At 56.1% G+C, this 21,516-nt stretch overlaps 2 protein-coding genes across 5 annotated transcripts in view; both read right to left on the bottom strand.

Annotated features, from left to right (window-relative positions):
• The window catches only part of LRFN5 (leucine rich repeat and fibronectin type III domain containing 5), a 36,551-nt gene extending 22,125 nt beyond the window's left edge, over positions 1-14,426 (bottom strand). Inside the window, exon 1 of one of the 4 annotated variants that reach the window (XM_050335718.1) lies at positions 14,239-14,426. The gene's annotated coding sequence lies outside the window, so the exon portion shown is untranslated. Of the gene's footprint in view, positions 1-13,873; positions 13,940-14,238 lie in introns of those variants that run through there. The other 3 variants (XM_050335719.1, XM_050335721.1, XM_050335720.1) reach the window with 3 other exon arrangements.
• On the bottom strand, positions 13,156-14,012 carry LOC126651165 (translation initiation factor IF-2-like). The gene is made up of 2 exons (XM_050336740.1): positions 13,874-14,012; positions 13,156-13,766 (listed from the first exon to the last, which is right to left on the bottom strand). The coding sequence occupies exons 1-2, from the start codon at positions 14,010-14,012 to the stop codon at positions 13,156-13,158; spliced, it is 750 nt and encodes a 249-aa protein (XP_050192697.1).
• Positions 14,427-21,516: the final 7,090 nt, after the last annotated feature.

Raw genomic sequence — 21,516 nt, 5'->3', positions numbered from 1 at the left:
GCTTTGCTATCAAAGTTCTCCCCTTGCCAATCTCTTTTGCTGTCTGGTCTCCTTGTTAAATTTTGTAACTAAGAATGCAGTGTGGGAGATGGAGAAAACTAAAGCACTTCAGTGTCCCAGCAAGGGGACAGAGCAGAGCAAAGCAATGCCCTGGGAAGCACTTCCAGTGCTCACAGGACTACTCATTTTCAAGTCTATTCACCACTCAGCAGCTCCAGCACTGCTGACTCTGTGGGTAGGTGACCTTACATGGTTCCCACGAACAGGACTTGTGAGAAAGGCCATAGAATCCCAGAACGGTTTGGGTTGGGAGGGGCCTTGAAGACAACCCAGTTCCACCCCCTGCCGTGGGTAGGGACACCTTCCACTACCCCAGGCTGCTCAGGGCAAAAATAAATTTGTCAAAAGTAAAATATCTTGGTGTCACGCTGCCACTCTCAGAATGACTTGTGACCAGGGAAAGCACCTGGAGGCAGGTCTGGGGCTGCCCAAACCCCGCCAGGACCACCAGGGGCTGCTGGAAGGAACACAGCCACAACAAGCTGTGCCAAAGACAGTGCAGGTGAGCTGCCAGGACTACTACCTGGGAAAATGTGGACCCTCAGGAGTCTCAGGAGTGAGGGTCCTACGGCATGAAATCCTCCTGTGAAGTCAGGGAGGAGAAAGAATGAAGCCAACACCTTCAAACCTCTGCTCCAGCAATCTGCCTGGGTGCCCAAGCCACCCCAGGGGACCCCACTGTCACCCTGCTGGAAGCTGTGGGTGCCCCTGGCCCAAGTCTTGGGGGCTGCCTGCACCCTAGCCCAGCAGAGGGGGACTGGAATGGTACCAGGCAGCACAAGGACGGCTCTTCTGCCAGCTCTGGCACTGAGGGATGACATGGGGACAGTGGGTTCCAATCCAGCTGTCACACAGCCATGGCACAGGAGAGCTCCCACTGCTGGAAAGGGTTAGTGTTATGGATATGGCAATGCCTCACTCTGCTTTACCCACTTAAATTAGGGAATGTGCTACTTTGCCATGTGCCATCAGTTAAACTCTCTTTTACATATGCAGAGAGGAAAACAAACAAACAAATTCCCAGATCTCCCAAAGCAGGGTCTCCTAGGGCAGAATCTCCCACAGCAGGATGTCCTTGCTCCCAGGCAGCCTTTCCTCCATACCACCCGAATGAGATGTCCTCTCTGCATCCTCCCGGTGTAAAGAACCACCTTCATGTGCGATTTCCTTCTGACACATGAACACTCCACACATTCACCCACCAGCACAGCTGGAATTATACTGGAGAAGACTTTTCACAAAGCAGAGTGACTCCATTTGGAAGCCTGGTGCCCCTCATAACCAAGGCTGATGGAACAGCAGCCCAGCCCACTCCTACAGAGGAAGGATCATCTCTGTCCCCTGTGATAACATGTGGGAATACTCCAATATGTGACAAACAGGCCCTGTGTGTGACACAGGCATCATCACCTCTACAGCAGCCATGAGATGTTGTGACCCAACAAACCTGCTGCTCAGCCCTGCCCTGCCACAGCTCCAGGAGCACGGGAATCCTGCCCTCCACAATCACAGGTCACCACAAACCACCTGCAGAGGAAGCCAACATTTGCAAAAGATCGGAGCATAAACTTTAAATTCCCAGAGATGTGGGGACGTTGCTATTTCCATTCCTGTCCTCATATGCTTGGAACTGACTTCCCTTTGCTGTCCCTTTCCCCTTCATTAACCAGCACCCCCAACTACCATGAACCCATTCGTTCCCATTGGCTTGGCTGGTCACTGGGAGCACAGTGGTGACTGCTGTTCCCAGATGCCCAGAGGTGCTGTACCTGCAATTACTTTTGTGGTGAAACAGCGTTTGGGCATCAACACAAACAGACGTCTCGAAGGACCAAGATTCCATCTCACGGCAACATGACTGAACTGTGTTGGTGCACAAATCCCTGTACAGGCCAGAATGTCATGGCCAGGTCACAGCCCCAACCAGCTGCACCTGGGAAGAGCAGGACACAAGTGAACAGAAAATCAGGCACTGCATGGCACCGGGATGGGAACAGGAAACATGTCGGGAGAGCGGATCACTGCCAGTACAAGCGTGATGAAAGAGCTGCCAGGCTGTGACTGAGCACGGAGATCCTTTCACCCACCAAGGAAACAGGCTTAAATCTTGTCATTCTGGAAGGATTTGAAGAAGCTGCTTGAGCTTCATAGACAGAAGAAGCACCCGAGAGGTTTCACAGTGTCACAGATCGGGCAGATGCAGGCAGCAGCCTCAGGAGCACAAGGCTGCTGCAGTGAGCACTGTGCTTTGGCAGCCCTGCTGCTTGTGCCACCACCTGGCAGGTGGACAGCCCCATGTCACCCCTGCTCCCCAGAACCCCCATCCTCCTGGGAAGGGTGTTTAAAGGACATCTCCTCTGTAGATACCAAAGCTGGGAACCTCAGCTGTCATTCCTTGCCTTTGCAGCCCAGATGCCAGCCTGGCAGCTGGGAATTGCATTAATTCCCCCCAGCACCAAAAAAAAAGTACCTGCTCCCTCCACGATGGGTGTTCTATGGGAGATCAAGGGTGTAAACGTCCAGCATCTCAGCACCCAGTAGGGTGGAAATCAAGTCCTTGTAAAGGCTTGGAGAGCAGGAACAGTCTGCTCAGGGCTGGGGCTTCCCCTGCCCCACAGTGGGCGAGGGCAGAGTAGCCAAAGGGGGCCAGGGCAGCGGGGGCCAGGACAGTTCCCCCTTGCAGTATCCTCAGCCTCTCTGCCCTGCTGCCCCCCAAGACCACCCTCCTGTCCCCCTCTACCTATTACTTTTTTGGCAGGGGAAGAATTCACTGCTGGGGCTGCACCTGTCCCCTCTGCCCAGCTCAGAGCTCACGAGCTGCCAGCCCCTGGCAGTCTGGGATTTCCTCCTGACGAACAGGAATTGCCAGACAAGCAAACTCCTGCAAAGCGCAGTCGAGCAAGTAAGTGCTACAAAATAAGAGCAATTTATTCCAGGGTTTACAAGTCAGTCTGTGGTCCTCAGAGATAATTCTCCTGTCAGGTGCTTATGTTCCTCCAGCACTACCAGGCTACACGAGCTGCTTTAGTGTCTCTATTAGCCCACACATATGGAGATCCCCCTTTTCCACATTGTGTTTGCATTCAACACGTAAAGCTTTGCTTGATCTGTGCTGCAAACTAAGCACAATTCTGTCACGGGATTGCATGGAAAACCATGGTGGGCTTCTGACCAGCATTTGCTGTTTGGAACACTGGAACCTACCGGTCTTTCTGGAAAGTTCTGACAGTCTGGAAAGGCCTTTTGCACCCACCCTGTCCCAGCTACACACTGGAGTTTTGCTGACAAAATTGTATCGTGTCTCTCACCTGGGAGCAAACAACCTCTCACTAAGATTTGAACTTTAATTTAATCTCCAAATGCATTGAATCAGTCCTGTTCTACTCCAAAGTCGCTCCTGCCCAGCCTTACTGAGGCACAGGCCACTTTACATATCTGTTTCTCCCTGTCTCTGCTGGCAGACAGGTGCCCAGTGAGTGCTTTACTCTGATGCCAAGGCCCCATCAGTCACCCACAAGCCTCCAAGCTCCCCTTTCCAGAGCAGGGATATGCACCCACCACAGGAAACACCTGCATGCCTGTGCTCCCTGGGCTGTGTCACACAGCCCAGAGCAGGGGGATTTCCCTGTGGATAGGACACACAGCACTGAGGACCCCACCGAAGGGAGCAGGTGTTTCAGCCACATCCACACCTCGCACTCCAGCAGCAGTGCCCACACTGCAGTACCACGGGAATGTGGAGCAATTCCTAAACCCCAACACCACGGCAGAGCCTGAGCTGGGGACACGGAAGGGACCATGGCCACCCACAGTCACCCATGTGGGGGCACAAGCTGTGTCCTCAGAAAGACCACACTTTGGACACTGTTCAGTGAAACAGTGCTTTCTGAGCCAAGATGAACACTGAACAGCCAACCCGCCCCAAAACCATCTCATAATAATAAACCATCTCATTTCTATGGAAGAAAATCTTTACTGTGAGGGTGGTGAGGCCCTGGCACAGGCTGCCCAGAGAAGCTGTGGCTGCCTCTGGATCCCTGGAAGTGTCCAAGGCCAGGCTGGACAGGGCTTGGAGCAACCTGGACTAGTGGAAGGTGTCCCTGCCCATGCCAGGGGGTGGCACTGGATGCACCTTCCAACCCAAACCAGTCTGGGATTCTATGACTCTATAAGGGAATGTGGCAGAAAAAGCCACAACAAACCCTCATGGTTCCGTGCCAGGCAGGGGGAACTACAGGAGAGGCAACTGCTCCCCCAGGTCCTGTAACTCTGGTTTGGGGGTGACCCCCAATGACCCACCATGCTGGAGAACGCAGCTCTAGACCAACCTGGCTGGTGTCCACATGAGACATCGGCAGGTCAGCCTGTCACTAATTGAATTACACCTGCATTACTTAATAAACAAAGAAAACTCTCCACATTACAACGATGTAATCCTTTAATTGGTTTATGAGCCCAGAGTCCCATGGGAAGTGTCACAAATCCATCAGGATGCCCTGAGCACTGCGTTTCTGAGCTAGAGAGATAAGGAGTGTCATATGCCAGCGGTCGGCTCTGGGATCAGCTGGCAATGGACTTGAGTCAGCACTGGGCTCTGCTCCACACCACCCAGCACACCCAGCACCAGTACCCCAGCACCACTCCTGAGGGCTGTGGAGTCACCTGCACCAGCAGGAGCCAGCAGCCAGACCCTCTCCCCAGCACCACTGTCCCTCCATCGCAGGCTGCTGCCCACTGCAGTGTGCAGGGTGACCCCCCTGCTCTGGTGTGCACCACAGAGCTGCCCCAGAGGGCACCCAGGGCCTCTTCCAGGCACAACATCAGAGGTGAGCGCTGCAGCCTCCCAGCACCTCCAGCCCCTTGTCCGCACTTGGTCCATCAGGCCTTGCCAACACAGACCCATCTGACTACTCAAACACACATGGAGGGGGATGCTTGGGTCCTCCTCACCCATCACGTCAGCCTAGAAATCCCCTTCTAGTGCCCCATACAACTTGCTAACATGGGGCGTAGACCAGAACCATGTCCATGAAACTCATCACACTTCAGAAGGGCAGAGGAGCCTTAGCAGAGGGAAACCACACTGCAGGAGGCAGGTATCCTGCTCCACACTGCCTGGCAGGAGGCAGGTATCCTATTCCATGCCACCCCATGCATGCACATGTCAGCTCAGGATCAAGCCTCTGATGTAAAAAAACCACACTGGCATCTGAAGCATCAGCAGTGTTGCTCCAATTTGCACTGCTGGCCAGGCTGAGGGCGAGGAAGGGACAGGGCGCAGGCACTCACTGGTCACACCAGAGGAGGTGGGGTGTGGGGCATGGGACTGCAGCTGGGGCCCCATAAACTCTGTGCTCTCCCCACCATCTGCACTGCACAGGGATACCTGGATTGCCAGGAATGTGTGTGCTGCTCCCCAGATGTTTGGGGATTTTCTGTGCCTAGGATCACAGGAACAACATGCTGCACCCATGGACTACGAGTGATTCCTCTGATCCATGTGCAGTAACCATAGTGCTCTTGCCTTCACTTTTCTCCTTTATCCTTCACCTTTCTTCCCATGTCCAGTGCAGGCCAGGGAAGCATTACTGACCATTGGGGAACCATTTGCATATCTGATTTCACCCACTTGCTCCAGCTGGTGAGGAGCAAGTCCAGCCTCTCCCCAGCATTATGACTTTCACATCCTGCTGGCCACAATTTTGCTCCTCATTACTGTTATTTATTATTATTATTTCAGCTTTCCAGATGGAATTTAAAAGCAGCCACACACTCTGTACATTGGCTTCTTTAATGCTTCTTAGAAGGAATGAAGCTTATTCAGCTCAGCCCTTTGTGCCTCTTGCTGACGCCGCAGGAGGCCCTGGCAGAGCCGGCGCGGGAGCGCCGAGGGGCCACGGTGCCGAACGGAGCTGAGCCCGCAGCCGAGCGGCGCCGCAATCACAGGGCATTCACCAGAGCAGGTCTGCTGCTACCCTCTGCATACACAGCACAATGCTACCCAGGAATGCTCATTTAAAAACTATTGTCCTGATCTGCTCCCTTAGGAATTAACACAATCCTCATCCAGCAGTAGCAGCAGCTGTAACCATCTATCCCAACCTACTGTGTCTTTTTCCACAGTGTTTATCATGTTTTCCTTCTAGAACAGGGAAGGACATGGGGATTGCTTCAACCCACAGAAGGTGTGTGTTTGCTGAATGCTTCTTTAATAACACAGGTTAGAAATGGTGTGTCTGACCCAGGGCAGGAACAGGCCATAATGAACACAACAGGAATACCAGCCCAGAGGGAGGCAACCTTCCACTCCAACCATATCAGAACACTGTAGTGACGTCAGGCTGTGTGTGCTCGGCCTGCTACCAGTAAATAGAGCAAACAGCCCCTGAGCAGGGTGGCAGGGAGAGCCCAGCACCACAGCATGGCACACAACAGGGCAGGCAGGGAGAGCCCAGCACCACCATGGCACACAGCAGGGCAGCAGCCCCAGAACCCCTGTCTCTGGGAGGTCCCCTGGTGCCCAGCACTTTGGTGCTGGTCAAAGGGGACACCCCAGGACCCCACATCTGCAGCAAGGTGGGGTAGAACCCTGGATTTACATCAGCCCCAGGCAGCCAAATATCCTACAGTGGAACTGGAGGTGGCTGGGGACAGGGGAAGACGGCGGTGGGCCAAGGCCAGTTCTGCTCTCCAGACTCCTTGCTGAGTCTCCTCTAACACCTGCCTGGGTAGCAGCTCCCCCAGGCCCCTCTCTGCACCCCCAGGACCGTGGTGGTGGGGCCAGCACAGCCTCACCACTGGACAGAGCCCACCAGGTGCCCAACACAGGCAGCCCCCATGGACAGATGCCATCAGGGCAAGGCCATCACTTCTCAAGGCACGGCCAGGGCATCCACCGCCTGCTCAGGTGAAAATGCCTCTCAGGTCAGGCACCATATCACAGATCCTCCAGGTACTGCCATTTGCTGTGGCTTTCTACGGAATGTTTAAAAGCCAGTGCTTTTAAAGCTTTTGCAGCACACACAACTCCATGCACAACTCCTCTGCTATTTCCAGGAGCTTGTCCATACTGCAGGGTTCCCCAGAATGCCCTGTGCCCCCACTCCAGGCAACACGACACAGCAGGGACACAGCTACGCAGGCACACGCAGGTCCTACGTGGATGGTGCTGCCCAGCGACGGGAGTCACCTCTGGTAACGAGGGCAACGGCACAGACAGAGCCTGGAGCATCCCGGGGCATGTGAACAGCCCGAAGGACTGCAGGGGGATTAATGACGTACCGCCTAAGCCGACACAAGTATGTTAAGTGCCAATCTGGAAGCAGGACCACAATGCCCAGACAGCTCACCATGGACAGGCCAGGACAAACGCATTGCTCTGCAACTCTGAATTGCACAAACAGCTGTGAGGGTCATGGGGGACTGAACAGCCCTTAAACCAAGCTGCTTGCAGGAATCACCCATGCTACACACATACCTGGCTACTCTTTGTCCTGCTGCTGACCAGACCACGGGCTGAAATCTTTCCCTTCTGTCTGGAACAGGAGCAAACCTCCCTGCCTTGGACAACCAAAGAGCTGCCATGAGGGACTAACTATGTCCCCATGGTTACTTCCAAAACACACTAGACCCCAGTGAAGGACTTCTTGCTACTCGCCAGTGGGGGGATGCAGAAAGGGGAGGTGTATGTGGGACATCTGCAGGGTCCAGCTGCAACAAGAGGGGGGTTCTGCGCAAGGGACATGGAGTACTGGAAAGAAGGCTGCACCCTCAAAACTTGCCACACACCTTGGGACAAGGACACATCTGTTTGGAGTGGCCCAGGGCAAGGAGTGATGAGCAGCCCAGGAGGAGTTCCCTTGTGCGTGTTCTGCTGCCAGAGCCTCTGCAGCCACCCGTCACCCAGGGGGGGCTGGTTCTCTCCACAAGCACCTCCAGCCCCGGCCCCCAGAACAGCCCATGGGGCCTGAGTGCTGCCAGACCCACAAGTGACACAATGAGGACATGTCATCACCTGGGTCAACCCGCAGGATGTCCCCAGCCCACCACAGGCCATGCCAAGGAGCTGCACAGTCCCTGCTGGGACAGCCTGCCACGGGGCACTGGTAAACACCTCTGGAGCCAGGACTGGGGCTTGCAATGTTCTCGTCCTGTTTCTTTACACCATAGAGGTGGAAGATGTTCAACTGTCTGGGTCAGCCTGCCTGGGTTCAGTCCTGGCACTCAGGGCCCTGCCTCTCTCCTGACCAGGGTGCCATCACTGTGCAGAGCCCTTCCCACATGCCTGCAACACAGTCGGCTGTCTCCAAGGCAGCCTCAACCAAAGCTGAGGCTCAGAGGCAGGAGGAGAGCAGCAGTCACTGCTCGAGAGCTGCAGTTTGGAGCCCGGTCCCCAAGAACAGCATCACTGCAGCCAGGCACAAGCAGAGATGAGACATGAGGCTGACGTGTCAGGAGCAGCCGTGAGCACAGCAAACCTGCCCACGGCATAGCGACACCAAACCTGCCCACAGTGACACCAAACCTGCCCACAGCACACACAGCACAGCAACACCAGCTCTGCACGGAATCACAGCCGGCAGCAGAAGGCTCCCTGTGAAACACCACGTACCTGGCGGCACCACTGACTCACAGCTGACAAGGCGACAAATCCCGCTCGCCTTACTCAGACCCACTCCCACGAGCCCTATCAGGGAGTTTTACATCAAGAGTTTCAAAAGTGCGTTGGAGAAAACAACAACAACGCAGTTCCCGGAGCCCTGGCAGAGCTGCCAACAGCACCTGCCCTCCTGTACCACCAGCACCTGCCTTTCTTGTGCCCATGGCACCTGCCCTCCTGCACCACCAGCACCTGCCTTTCTTGTGCCCATGGCACCTGCCCTCCTGCCCTGGGCAAAGACTTCACATCCCAGGAAAACTCTTAACTCTGGCTTAAACCCGGAGAAGTTTAACTCACACTTCACCCACGTGCGGCAGAACATCTCTGCATGACTCGGTGTTAAAGCAACCTCATCCCAACCCTCGGACCAGCAGCGCTGTCATCAGGGGACTGAAAACACAGCCTGGGGATTCCGTTTGTTGTGACTTTCTCCATCACCCTTTTTCCTTCTTGTATGTGTTTTCCTCATACACCCTCTGTCCCACAGCTGGTCAGTCCTGCTGCAGGAGGCACAGAGCTGCCACAGCTCACTACGGTGGGCTCCTGCTTCTCCGTCCTCCGTGGCCAAATACAGAGACCAGGGAGTACAGAAAATTAGAAATAAATACACAGGGAATTTCATCTATCTGGCAACGAAACAATGCTGAGCCAACAAAAACTGAGGAGTTTAATCTGTCTCCAGTCCAAAAGAATTCCAACATGATCTTGACAGAGAAGCCTAAACAAAAACTTCAAGGGAAAAGAGATGCTCCCTTTTAAAGCAAAGCTACCTAATAATTTTGTTTTCATGGAAATCTTTTTGCCAAGAGACAGTTCCGAGTGAGAAGCTTTTTCTAGAAGAGCAACCTCAAGTGTACAGCATTGGACACAGACTCTGCAGCATCAGGAACTGACTCAAATGATCCGAGGTCCCGCTGGCCACGTGCTACGCAATTAGAGGCACCCACCAAGGTTCCCATTACTGCCTCAATTAGCCATTTGACAAATCACCTTCTGCATTATCCTGCCTGTTTGGGGCAAATATGACTTGCAGAGCCATTTATTCCCTGAGAACATGAGAGCTGCTGCCCAGCTCAGGTGGCAGGCACGGGGTGCCCAGCCTGTGCCTCAGCAGCCAGTGAGCCAGCCAGGATGGGGCAGGGAGCCCCTCAGACACCACAGAGACCCTCACACAGCTAAATAATGGGATAACTGGGCAGTTAAAGCAGCTGCCAGGAATAGCTGCACCCACGGTCCTTGTCAGGGCACAGCTCCTGGCACCACACAGTTTCACCATGGACCCACAGAGTCCTGGCTGAGGGACCAGGGGTGGCCCAGGGGCTCAACATCTGTCCTTGGCTTGAGGGACTTCAGGCAAGGGTGTCCTCCGAGAGCCCTGCATTCACCTCTCCTCACCCCACCTGCTCTCCCCAAATGCCAACCCCTCCCTTTTCCTCTGCAGCCTCTTAGTTCTCCAAGAGCCAACAGTGAGAGCTCCACAGAAGACAAACAGGAGGCCATCACTGTCCCACATCAGCCTGCAGGCTCAGCCATACACTGCTGGCACCACCCAATAAGCAGGCCTGCAGCTCACTTGGGGATGTAGCAGAGGTCTCCATTCCTCCTCGGGAGCCCCACCAGACCCATGCCAGCTCCAGAGAAAGGTACACAGGGACACAGACCCACCCCTGCAGCAGGGCTGTGTGGGAACTCCTTCGACAGCCTGGATCTGGGCATTGCACTGAGGAATTCCGTAACCTAAGTTACTTCTTCAAGATTTGTCATTTTGTTTTCAAAACGACATCTCAAACTCCAGGGTAACAGAAGGTGTATCTGACTAATTTGAAGCAAATGTTTCTATTTTGCTGCAAAGTACATGATTATTTGATATATATTTCTAGAAAGAATGGTTCACTGTTCAGCAACCAAACCTTATACTTTCAATAAGGTTTGGATTTGGCTTTCCAGGCTTGAGCATGTCTCCAGCGTTGCTTCTGTTCAACCACATTTCTCTCTGCTACCCAGTCACACGGACAACAACAGGCTTTTTTTCCAAAGCATTTTAGGTAACTACCTCAAGAATAGTTTTTGTTTAAAACACACACACGCATACGCAAAGCCCACTCTTAGCACAAACTTCATCAGATAGTCTCAGCAAGCACACTTTAATAGTGTGATATTGAAAAGTAATTTTACTACTAGCTAGAAAAGACTGAAGACTGCAGAGGATATATTTAGATGTGTATAAATAGACAACACTCAGTGATGTCTGGTCCAAGGAGTACAAATTTTCCCTAATGCATAGAATATGCCTGGCCCAAAATGCTTGAGCAGCACTTAGACAGCCTTTTCAGTTTGGCTCAGGTTCTGAGCCCGCTAATAGCGAGGCCATTAGAGCGGCACTCCAGCCTCGCTGCTCGCGCAGGGAATATGCAAAGATCGCTCTGTAAAACCGAGCCTGTTACCACATCTGAAAGCACGGGCAGTATTGATCAGCAATGGAAAGCCATTAGCTCTCCAGCCTCTGAGCTACCTCCATGTGCCCCAGAGGAGGGACGAGCCCTCCAGGCACCTCAGGTGCTCCATCTTCCCAAGACAGGCACCCCATGTGCCAGGCCCATCCTTGGTGCTGCACCCGCCTTCATGACTCTAATCTTTCTCAAAAAATTGAGGAAGATCTGGTTTCTTCTTGCCATGCTGCTTTGTCATCTCTTCTGGGTTCCCATCCTGTCCCACACTACCAGACAGCCTTTCTCTCCCCATCACTGCTCACACCTTCAGTGGCCAATGGGAGCCTCTCTAGAAAAGAGCTGTATGAAAAATTCCAACCAACTCCCTGAGATGGCATCCTGAGCACTGCTGCAGCCAAGCCCAGCGCTTCTCCAGGTCACAAAGATGACAGAGTGCCCAACCTGCCAGCTCTCACTGGGAAAGGACAATCTGGAGCCCACTCCCACAGCTGAATGTGTTTGGTGGAATGAGACAACTGGAGCCCTCTCCTGTAGCTGGAAGTGTTTGTTAAACTGGTGAACTAGTTCAGCTTTGAACTTGCACTGGGCACTTGAGATATCCAGGATTTGCTTCCACTGACTGCCCTGCCATGATAAAAACAGGAACTGCTCTTTCTGAAAGAAGAAAGATGAGCTAATATGCCAGGAGATGTTTCTGAGCAAGGCTTGTGACTGCAGGCTGAACTGGCAAGCTCTGGTGTTCATTCTGCTCCAGCCTTACGCATTTAAACACATTTATTATGCATTTAAACAAATGCATAATCCCTTGAGTACAGTATATATATAGAACCATGGATCAGGAAGGTGTTGGGCACTGAGAACACTCCGGCTCTGGTACAGCTCCTTGTGCAGAGTTGAACCTGACTCCCAGATCAGCAGAAAAATCACCAGGCCTGGCTCCAGAGCCCACTGGCACACATCCCCCTGCCAGGATCGACTATGGCAGCAGCACAGAGTCTGCTCCGAGGTGGGGCCCCTACACAGAACCAGGGTACCCAGCCAGAATCCCTGGGGCAGCACACGCAGCACCGAGCACACGGGTCCAGCAGCTGGCTATAGGGGGACACAGCCCCGCCGCACCAGGACAGACTGGTCCTGGCACAGGCAGCTCTGCCCCACACTCCTGGACACAATCAGGGCCAGGATTGGTGCTGGCAGAGCCAGCCCAGGGCCCTCCACCCACAGATGGAACCAAATGGGCTTCAATCCCAGGATGGATCCATTTCACCTCGCCAGCGTGCTGCCTGGCTGTGCTGGTCTGAGCAGCCCTGGACACACAGCGCTCGCCCGAGGATGCTCAGAATGCATGAGCTGACACCACGTGTCATGCAGAACATGTGAAATGGAAGCATGGGTGGGGAGGATCACCAGCACGACAGCACGATGCCCAAGGGCAGGGACTTCCAGCTCCATGGCAGTCACCTGTAGGCTGCACAGGGCTGGGCTTGGCTGGGGACACCTGCTGTCCCACCCCTGGTCTCCAGGACCGGTGAGGCCATGTTCATGACTGCAGATGGGACCAACACCTTCCTCTGCTCCAGACATGCAACATAATGAGAAATGGTCCCTGCCCCGGAGATGCGACAGAGAGAGGGAGGGAGGAGGTGAAGATGCAGGAGGGGAAGCACTGCTGTCCCGGGATGCAGAGGAACTGCAGAGCCGGTGTCCCCCAGCCCATGTTGGCAAAGACCAGTCCGGGAAGGGGCTTTCCCAGTCCTCATGGCCCAGATGTGCCCGTGGCCGCCTCACACCGGCCCGTGCCCGCATCCACTGCTCGCCGCCAGCTGCTCCTGGGCTCCAGGAGTCTGTGTGCTCCGGCATCCGCTCCTGGAGCCGGGAGGGCTGATGCTCTGACACCAACATGGCTGCGAGGCTCCGCCGGCTCCTCCGCCGCTGCTCTGCCATCTCCCCAACGGGAACCTTCCGGCGGGGAACGTCCATCCTGTCCTACATTCGCTCTCCCGCAGACAGTGGCGCTCGCCACGGAGAGGGCGAAGGAGATGGAGGGGAGCGCACCCGCATCCCGGGACGCGGGGGACCGCGGCGGACCCCAGGAGAGAGGAGCGGGGAGAGCGACGTGTGTGTAGCGGGCAGGGGCGCCGGGACGGGGCGGGGGGAGCCGCAGGGTTCCTGCTCGCTCCGACATAGCCCTGCATCCCCTGAGCCGCGATCCCGGCCCCGCAGGAGCGCCCCGGGATGGTTCCGCGCACAGCGGCGCCTCCGCCCGCTTGGGCAGCGCCGCAGCGCCAGCGGTGCCGCGTAACCGGGCGGCGGCGGCAGCAGCGCGGCGCGGAGGGGGCGGCGGCCGCAGCACGGGCGGCCCCGCACCATCGCCGGCCCCGCAGCATCCCCAGCCCAGCCCAAGGCGGGCGGCCGCCGGCGCCGTCCCGCGGGCAGAGGCGGCAGCGCGGCCCGGCCCGTCCGTGGGGTGCCCGCCCTGCCGCTCCGCTCTGAGCCCCGCGCTCCCTGCGGCCGACGCCCTCCCGGGAGGGGCGTCCCTCCGCTGCTGCCGCCGCCGCCGCCCCCGTACCGGCGCCCCCCCGCGCCGCGGGCTCGCCCTGCCCTGGCCGTTCGGGACCCGCCAGGCCGCCCCCGCCGCCCCGTCCCCGGGCCGGTACGGCGGTGCAATGCAGATGTGCCAGGCGCGACCCCCTCTCCGCGTTACCTGGAGCCTCCGGGGACGGGCGGCGGCCGGAGCGCGTCCCCTGCGGGTGCGGCCGCGGCCGGGCCCCGGCGGGCTGCGGGCGCTGGCGGCAGGCGGGCTGCCCGCCGCTCCGCCCCGAGCCGGCGCTCACCACCCGCATCCTACCGCGGCTCCGCGGCGGGGCTGCCCGCGGCCGGGGCGGGCAGGGCGGCCCGGGGACGGCCCCACGCGGCGGCTCGGGCGGGCGGCGGCACATGCACACACGCGCGGGCGGGGGCGGGGGGCGCGGAGCAGCCCGCCCGCATCAGCCCGCCGAGCCCGCCCGCATCGTCCCGCATCGCCCCGCACCGGGCAGCCCGCCCCACTCCGCGCCCGCCGGCGCTGACCTTGCCGTGTACCTGCGCCAGGTTAATCCTCGCCAAGCGCTGCCGCTCCGCGCCCTGCTGCGGGATCCTTGCGCCGGGCGCTGCGCTGGACGGACGGACGGACGGACGGTCGGTCGGAGAGATGGACAGACGTGGCCGGGGCGCGGGCAGCCCCGCCGCCGGGCCGGCGCCTCCCGGGTGCGGGTGCCGCTAACGCGGGGCGGCCGGCGGCAGGGCCATGCGGCTCCGCGCCGCTCCGCGCCGGGCGCGCTCAGGCGGAGCAGCCGCGGCGGCGGGGCAGGGCGGGGAGCGCGGCGCCCGCGGCTCGGCCCTCCGCGGCGGCGGCTGCTGCGCCCATCCTCCGCGCCGCCGGCCTCCGCGCGGCCCCGGCCCCGGCCGCGGGCAGCCGCGCCGCTCGCTGCCGCATGGAGCAGCCGCCGCCTCCCCCGCGCCGCGCCGCGCCGGGGCGGGCTGGAGCAGCCGGGCCCTCCCCGCCCCGCCGCACGCACGGCTGAGCCGCAGCCGCCCGGCCGTCGCCGCGCAGACGTGCGGCCGGGCTGCCCCCCGCCGCGCCGGGCTCCGGGCTGCGCGCCGCCGGGCGGGACCGGCACCGGGCACCGGCACCGGGCACCGGTAGGGACACGGGCACGGACGCCGGCAAGGACACGCCTCCGCCTGCCCCGCCGCGCCGGGGCCAGGCTACAGCGACGGGGACCGAGTGTCCGCGGCCCTCGGGGCACCTGCCAGCCCTTGCCAGCCTCCGCCCGGGGCCCCGGGACCGGAGCGGGCGGCGGGCGGGGTCGGCGCGGGGCTACGCCAGGGTTTGACCTGATCCGACAGATGCACCGGCGGAATCGTCCCGCGGAGCGGCCCCGCGGGGTGGGAGCGCGGAGGCGGCTCCGCTCCGCGCTGCCCTGCATGGCGAGGGCTCCTGCCCACCCCCGGGTCGCACAGCTGCCCTGCACCCTGCCCGGTCCAAGGACAGGGGCTGCAGCACCGGACTTGCAGGAGGGATGATCCTGGCAGGAGACGGAAAGGATGGGTCACCTTTAGGGGAGTAAATAGAGAGCTTTGGGGAATTTCGGGATCGTTACCTGTCTCCTGGATCTCTAACGGGGAGGAGAGTGCATTTCGTGCTACGGAATACTGACACCCTTTTCTAATGCTCTTTTGTGGGAAAATGCCGGGGACGTTGCAGGACCCGAAGCAGAGAAGCGCTACCTGGCGAGCCCGGCAGAGGAGCTAATTAACGAACCTCATCAGCGGCCAGTGACCCCGCACCTGGAGGGATGTGCAGACACGTGCCCTGTCGACCGCTTGGCAACGGCACCGTTTCCTCCGACACCCTCCCGCTGGGACGGGGGGCAGCTGCCTCGGGGGCTGCAGCCGGACCAGCCCGCGGGGCCGCCGCTGCTGAGGGTGCTCTGCGTACTCGGAGGCAGCGGGAGCGATGATGCTGCGACCGGCATCTCGCTGCGGACGCACGTGGGGGGAGCCCTGTCCCAGAAGAAGGAAGATGCAGTAGGAGTCCTCAGACCTCTCTACTGACACTGTGCCAAAGTTTTTTGTGCCTTGGGATGCAGCATCTGGCGTCGGTATGAGTGAGAAGAGGAAGCATGTCAGTGCTCCCGGGCTCAGGGCTGTCCATGAGACCTGAGAGCATTGAAGTCGAAAGAAATTTTGTTTCGTTGGTCTCCACAACAGCCTCTGACCCCGGTCTCAGAAGGAATGCAGCTCCCAGAGCCGCAACATCCTCTGCCCTTCTGGCAGCCTCAGGAGCTGCCCAGAGCCAGGCAGGTTGGGCTGGGCCTGTGAGTTAGGGCTTAACTTCTAGTCCCAGCAGCTGTCTCATGGAGCTGGTTCAATCTGTTATGGGGACAGACAGGCTGGTAGGAGGGAATGAGTCTAATTCTTCTGCTCCCTCGAGGGAAAACTCACGTCAGCTGGTTTTGCTGAGGTGGGCTCTGCTGTCCTTCTGCCCACAGTCCTAACACGGGTCTTCTTTGGAGCTGGAGAGTGTCATGCTCAGCCCTGATTTGGCATTCACAGTGTACTCCCCTCTGGAGAGAGCAGAGAAGATGCTCCCTGGTAAAATATCTATGGTCTTGGCTGGTGTGCACCAGTGCCTCAGGCTTCAGTTTCAAGCATTTGCTGCTCTGTCAGTTCTCTGCTGCCCCAGGAGCAGAGGGGCTGGTGTGCCAGTGATGCCAGTGATGCAGCTGGCATTGGGAAGGGAGATAAGCCTCTGGTACAGCTTCCCTGGCCATAGGGACATGGAGAAGCTCCGTGGGAACTCGGTGGAAGCTTGTGCTCAGAGCCTGGAGTGTACTGAGAGTGCACTGGTTTGTACCATCCAGCACAAACACGCCATGAGGTCTGGTTCAGGACCACTCTGAACTGGTAGCAGTACAGCAGAGTGCAGGAGCTCCACATCCTCACATCTACAGAAACGTCCTGCACTCTCTGGCCTCGGGGCTTTGGGCAAAGGCTGCTGCAGCTTCTCTGCCAGCCTGAAATCCCTCTTGAGACTGAGACAACTCCACAGCCTTGTTAATATATCCAGTGAGAAAACTATTTGTCCCTGGAGTGTCTGGGAGTGTGGGAGCTGTGGGTGTTCTGGGGAGGTTCACTCCCTCATGACTGGGATGGAAACCTGGCCTGTCTGATCCTGGTCCTAGACCTAAGTGACAGTGTGTGTGGAGTGTCTCTGCCTGAACGCTCCCTTCAACGCCCAGGGCTGGGCTGTTTTGGGGCAAATCTCAGTGCCCTGGGGAGAGGCAGGTGTGTGTCCTGGCAGCGTTATCCCCGATACCTGGCAGTGTACCCCACAAATGGCACTGTCCTGCATGGCCCCAGCACTGGGGATTCACTCAGGTGAGCTAGCTCTGACCAGGACTCGCCCTGCCTTGGGGACCCTCCCTGCTGCTGGGGCTCAGCCTCCTCCCCCATTACCCTTCTAAACAAGCCTGTGCTAGGGGATTTGTCTTGCTCTTGCCTCCAAGCAGTGTTAAAATGCCTTTTTCCTGACAGAGCCAGTAATTCCTTAACCTGAAATCTTTCTCCGCAGGTATCATTTTAAAATTTCATAATTTCTTTTTTGACTGAAGTAAGGAGAGCTTCTTGAGGAAAGTGCTTTGTTCAAATAACACACAGAGCTGCTTTTGTGCACTTTCTAACCCTTAGTCACCCCTCAAGGAGGGACCTGGGGCCTGGGCACAGTGTCCTGCAGCGGGCTGGTGACGGGGTGCTGTGCTCACCCAACCTGCTGCCCACAGCAACCAACCCACGTTGTCACAGGGCTCCCTGTCCCTCGTCCCTTCAGACCTCCTCCCCCACCCCAGCATAGACCAGAGCCATCCTTAGAGCTGTGCTGGGAGCCGGCAGCATTCTCGGGAGTCGCTGCCATTCCGCTGGGCCAGCAGAGCTGGGCACTCCAGTGGGCAGGAGGGAGGGGTGGGATGCCCCATGTCTGCAGTGATGATGGCTGTGCCGATACTGGAGCAGGGAGTGTTAAAGCGTAACATCACTGCTCACCGAGCACACAGCTTTCCATGGGCACAGGAGCCCTTCCTCGCCGGGCGGCGAGCGCTGGTACCGTGTGCTGCGTGTACACCCTAAAGGAGACAAGCAGCAGTGCAGGCGAGCAGCGCCCGGACGCTGCGGGTTCTGACAGCCCTGCAGAAACCACGGCGAGGGGTGGCACGTGGTGCTCCTTAAGAGAGACTATGGTACCTCACCAAAAAGTGTTTGAAACCAGCAATGTTTATTCGTCCTTACAAGGAGAAAATCCCCTGTCCTATCCACCCAAATGTCAAGTGTCACCCTGCGTGGATTGGATTCCCCTTCCCCAGAGCACCGGGGAGACAGGAACGCTTCAGGGGCCAGTGCACATCAGCCTCTCCCTCCAGAAGAAGTGGGGAAGTGTGTGGAGTTACCCTGGTTCTCATTTCCTGGGAATGTTTTTCCATTTTAAGTTCTTTAGTCTGTAAGATGGGGGAGCTGTTGCATTGTACAAAAAGGCAGGGACCGATCCTGCTCCTTCCCGAGCGCTGCGTCTCCTTGTCAGCAGACTGGAGGTGAGAGTCCTCCACAGCTGCCCTGGTGCCCACAGCTCTCACCCTCGCTGGCTGGGGAGTCTCTGGGTGAGCGATGCTGAACCCAGCCCAGGCAAACAGGCTGTTTAAGGCAAACTGACGTGACGTTTCTCCCCAGGGTACGTTGGTGGGTGGTGAAGTCCCAGCACAGATTGATTCCCTGTCGCTCCTGTGCCAGCCCCACACTGCCTGTCCCTGCCACTGGCACTGCTGGTGAATCTCCCTGGACCTCTCCCCCAAAACCACTGCGGGGTGGGGGGGCCAGCACCAGTTTTGTCCTCAGACAGACTTGGTTCATCACATGAAACGAAAGCAAGTAATAGATACTGAATAGCCGGAGTGCATCCTTTTAAAAACTTTTAATCAAAAAACAGCTTGAAGTCAAGATTACAGTAGTTGTAGAGTCTATTTGCTTGATCTTTTAACAGATTTGCTTTTTAAGTAATAAAATAATGCACTGACTTTTTTTTTTTTTTAAATCTCCTGCATGATTATATGAAGATTTCTAGAAGTTGGTACCTACCTTGTTAAAGAAGTGCTTTAGTTGTTAGACACAAGCTGGAGGATGAACACAGATGAGCTCTGGGTGACCTCACACCTGCCACAATTCTACATTGCATGAGCACGATTTTGTCTAGGAAAGACCTTGAGGCACAACTGGGAAAAGTTTGCTGTGCTGACTGGGAACCTTGTCCCCCTGGCCCCAGACCTCGCTCTGCCTGCCCTGGAGCCAGTACGTGAGCTCAGGGCTCTATCTTTGGCCAGCTCAGTGCCCCACACGATGGCTTTGCTCGCCCTCATGATGGCTGGCAGGGACCCAAGCTCATCCAGAGCATGGCTTGTTTAATTTGGATATAGGGATGGGAGGAAATATGGCAGATGGAGACCCTGCACAAGAAATGGGAAGAAAGGGATTTATTGCAGGACTGTGAATCAAAAATAAAGAATAAACCCAGTCATAATTTAGAAAAACAGCCTTTCCAAAAAAACCTGTTACCTGCAAAAGGCTATTTCCTTCTGCTAGGTGTCATTGTCACCTCCAGGCGCTGGGACCAGTGTTCCCAGGGCAGGCAGGGACCAGAGCAGTCGGGGAGTGCCAGGGCCTCACTGTGGCTGGCAGACAGTGTTGATGTGTGGGATGGAGCTGGGGCAGAGTTTACATGAGGAGGGGGCTGCTGACACCATGGGCAAACCCAGTTCTCCATCTGTAAGCAGACTTACATGTGTTTTTGAGGGAACCAACACAGCTGGAGACAGGAGGCAAAAACAAAAGTGCCCCAGAGAAGGACTCAGGGCTGGGGTGCAGTGCTATGATCTAATGGGCTAGTTTGGGGAAAAACAGCTCCAAATTTCTCTTCCTGAGGGTGGGATTAACTGCACTAGATCCAAGAACAGTGATTGCCCATCTCTGAATGCAGCTTCCAATTGCCCATCGCTGAACAGCTTGGCAGTGCTGGGGGAATGGTTGGACTCGATGCTTTTGGAGGGCTTTTCCAACCTAAATGATTCTGGGATTCCATGATTTCAGCAGAGGGAAGTGGTGGGTGCCCTGCAGATGGGATTGGCTTCACCTAGCAAACAGCACAGGCACCTTGTGCTGCATTCCCAGGGCTCAGCACCGCCCCCTTACCTCTTTAAAGCCAGAGATGGAACCAAAGATGTGCTCCATTACCCATCTCCTCCCTGCTTCAGTGCTGCCTTAACACTTGCACTTTCTTCATGTTCAGGTTTTGGGTCTCAGTCTTTTAAAATTCTTCTTTATTCACGTTTCTTTCCTATACAATTTATTCCTTCTTTGTTGAGATGACTTCTCAGTAGAAAACAGCAAAATCTCCATCCCCAGCCTGCCCCAATTCCCTCAGCACTGTCAGAGCCATGTGCAGAGCTCATTTCCATAATAGACTGGAATTTGATCTTCCACCGGTTCTTGATTTAAGTATTTTCCTTAAGCCAAATTTTGCATGGCAAAGAGTGTCCAATAATTCAAACTATTATTCTTCTTGATGTCCCATCTCCTATCTTATATCCAAGCAATAAGCTGAGGGCTCGCGTTCAATTCACTGGGGTAGGAGAATGAAGAGCTACCAGAGACCGCATTTATACATAGAAGAAAGAATTATCTTTTATTTAGAATCTCTACAGTCTTTAATTTACATTCTCTACAGTCTCTCCAGTTGCAGTTTAGAGCCTACAGGAGCTCACCACTGCCATAATCACACTGAAGTGAAAAGGGTGCTCCAAAAGTAAGTAAATTGTCAAAGTGAAAATTACTCCTGAATGCAGACTGGAGTGTTGCTGTCTAGACAAGGAATGCAATATTCCATTGGAACTGGAGGAGAAAGCAGATTTAGTGATTATTAAGCGTAAGCATTCCGAACAAACAGAATGGGGAAAATAATAAGATAACTAATATTTTTGAGAAGTTGCTAATTGGAAAAAAAATAGAGACACATAAGCAAGAGAATTCTAGTAATAACTCTTCAAAAGAGAGTGAGCTGGAGTCTGGCATGGATCCCCACAGCTTCTGAGCTTGTTCAATTAAAATCAACACTGAATGGGTTTTCTTTCACTTCCATTACTCAAGCTGCATCTTTCAAAGGGATGGCAAATGAGTGATATGCATATGAAAGAGCCACAGAGTATGAAATTACAAAATTATACAGGGTTTGGATATTTGCACTTTGAGATATTAAATCTTCTGAAGGAAAACATTTGAGCAAATTCTGAATAAAGAACCCTACAGAGGAGGAAGGAAGAGCAGTGAGATAATCTAATAAGCTAGAGACTCAGCAATTTCCAAGTGTTGAATACCACCTCAGTTTAACCATGACACAGTGTTTCCAGCCCAGGATCTGCTCCTCTCTCACAGGGCATTTGCTAGGGGGAGTCTCATGTATGTAACAAAAAAACAAGTTCAAGGGCCGGACTCAGACTTGGATTTAACCCTTTCCTGAGATTTAGAGGTGCTAAAATCACTTCCTTGCTCCTGGTGCTCACCTTCCTTTTCCTTTTCCAGGCTCAGCATTACTGCATCTGCTCCCTGGGGAGGTGGGACCCTCCCAGCTGTCCCACACGTTCCACTGTAGTCTTTGGTCCGGGGAGGGCACTGCTGCTCTGCTCCTCCCTGGTGTCCTGCCTGGCCACAGGTCCATGCCTCATCACAGCTGGCAGCTGGCAGGAAGAGACAAAGGAGAGGTGTCACGGC

The sequence above is a fragment of the Myiozetetes cayanensis genome, unplaced genomic scaffold (genome assembly GCF_022539395.1).
Source record: "Myiozetetes cayanensis isolate MyiCay16 unplaced genomic scaffold, myiCay2020 scf6-25, whole genome shotgun sequence".
NCBI classification, from domain to species: Eukaryota; Metazoa; Chordata; class Aves; order Passeriformes; family Tyrannidae; genus Myiozetetes; species Myiozetetes cayanensis.
The sequence above is the reverse complement of the archived record's forward strand: the minus strand, read 5'-3'. Positions and strand labels throughout refer to the sequence as shown.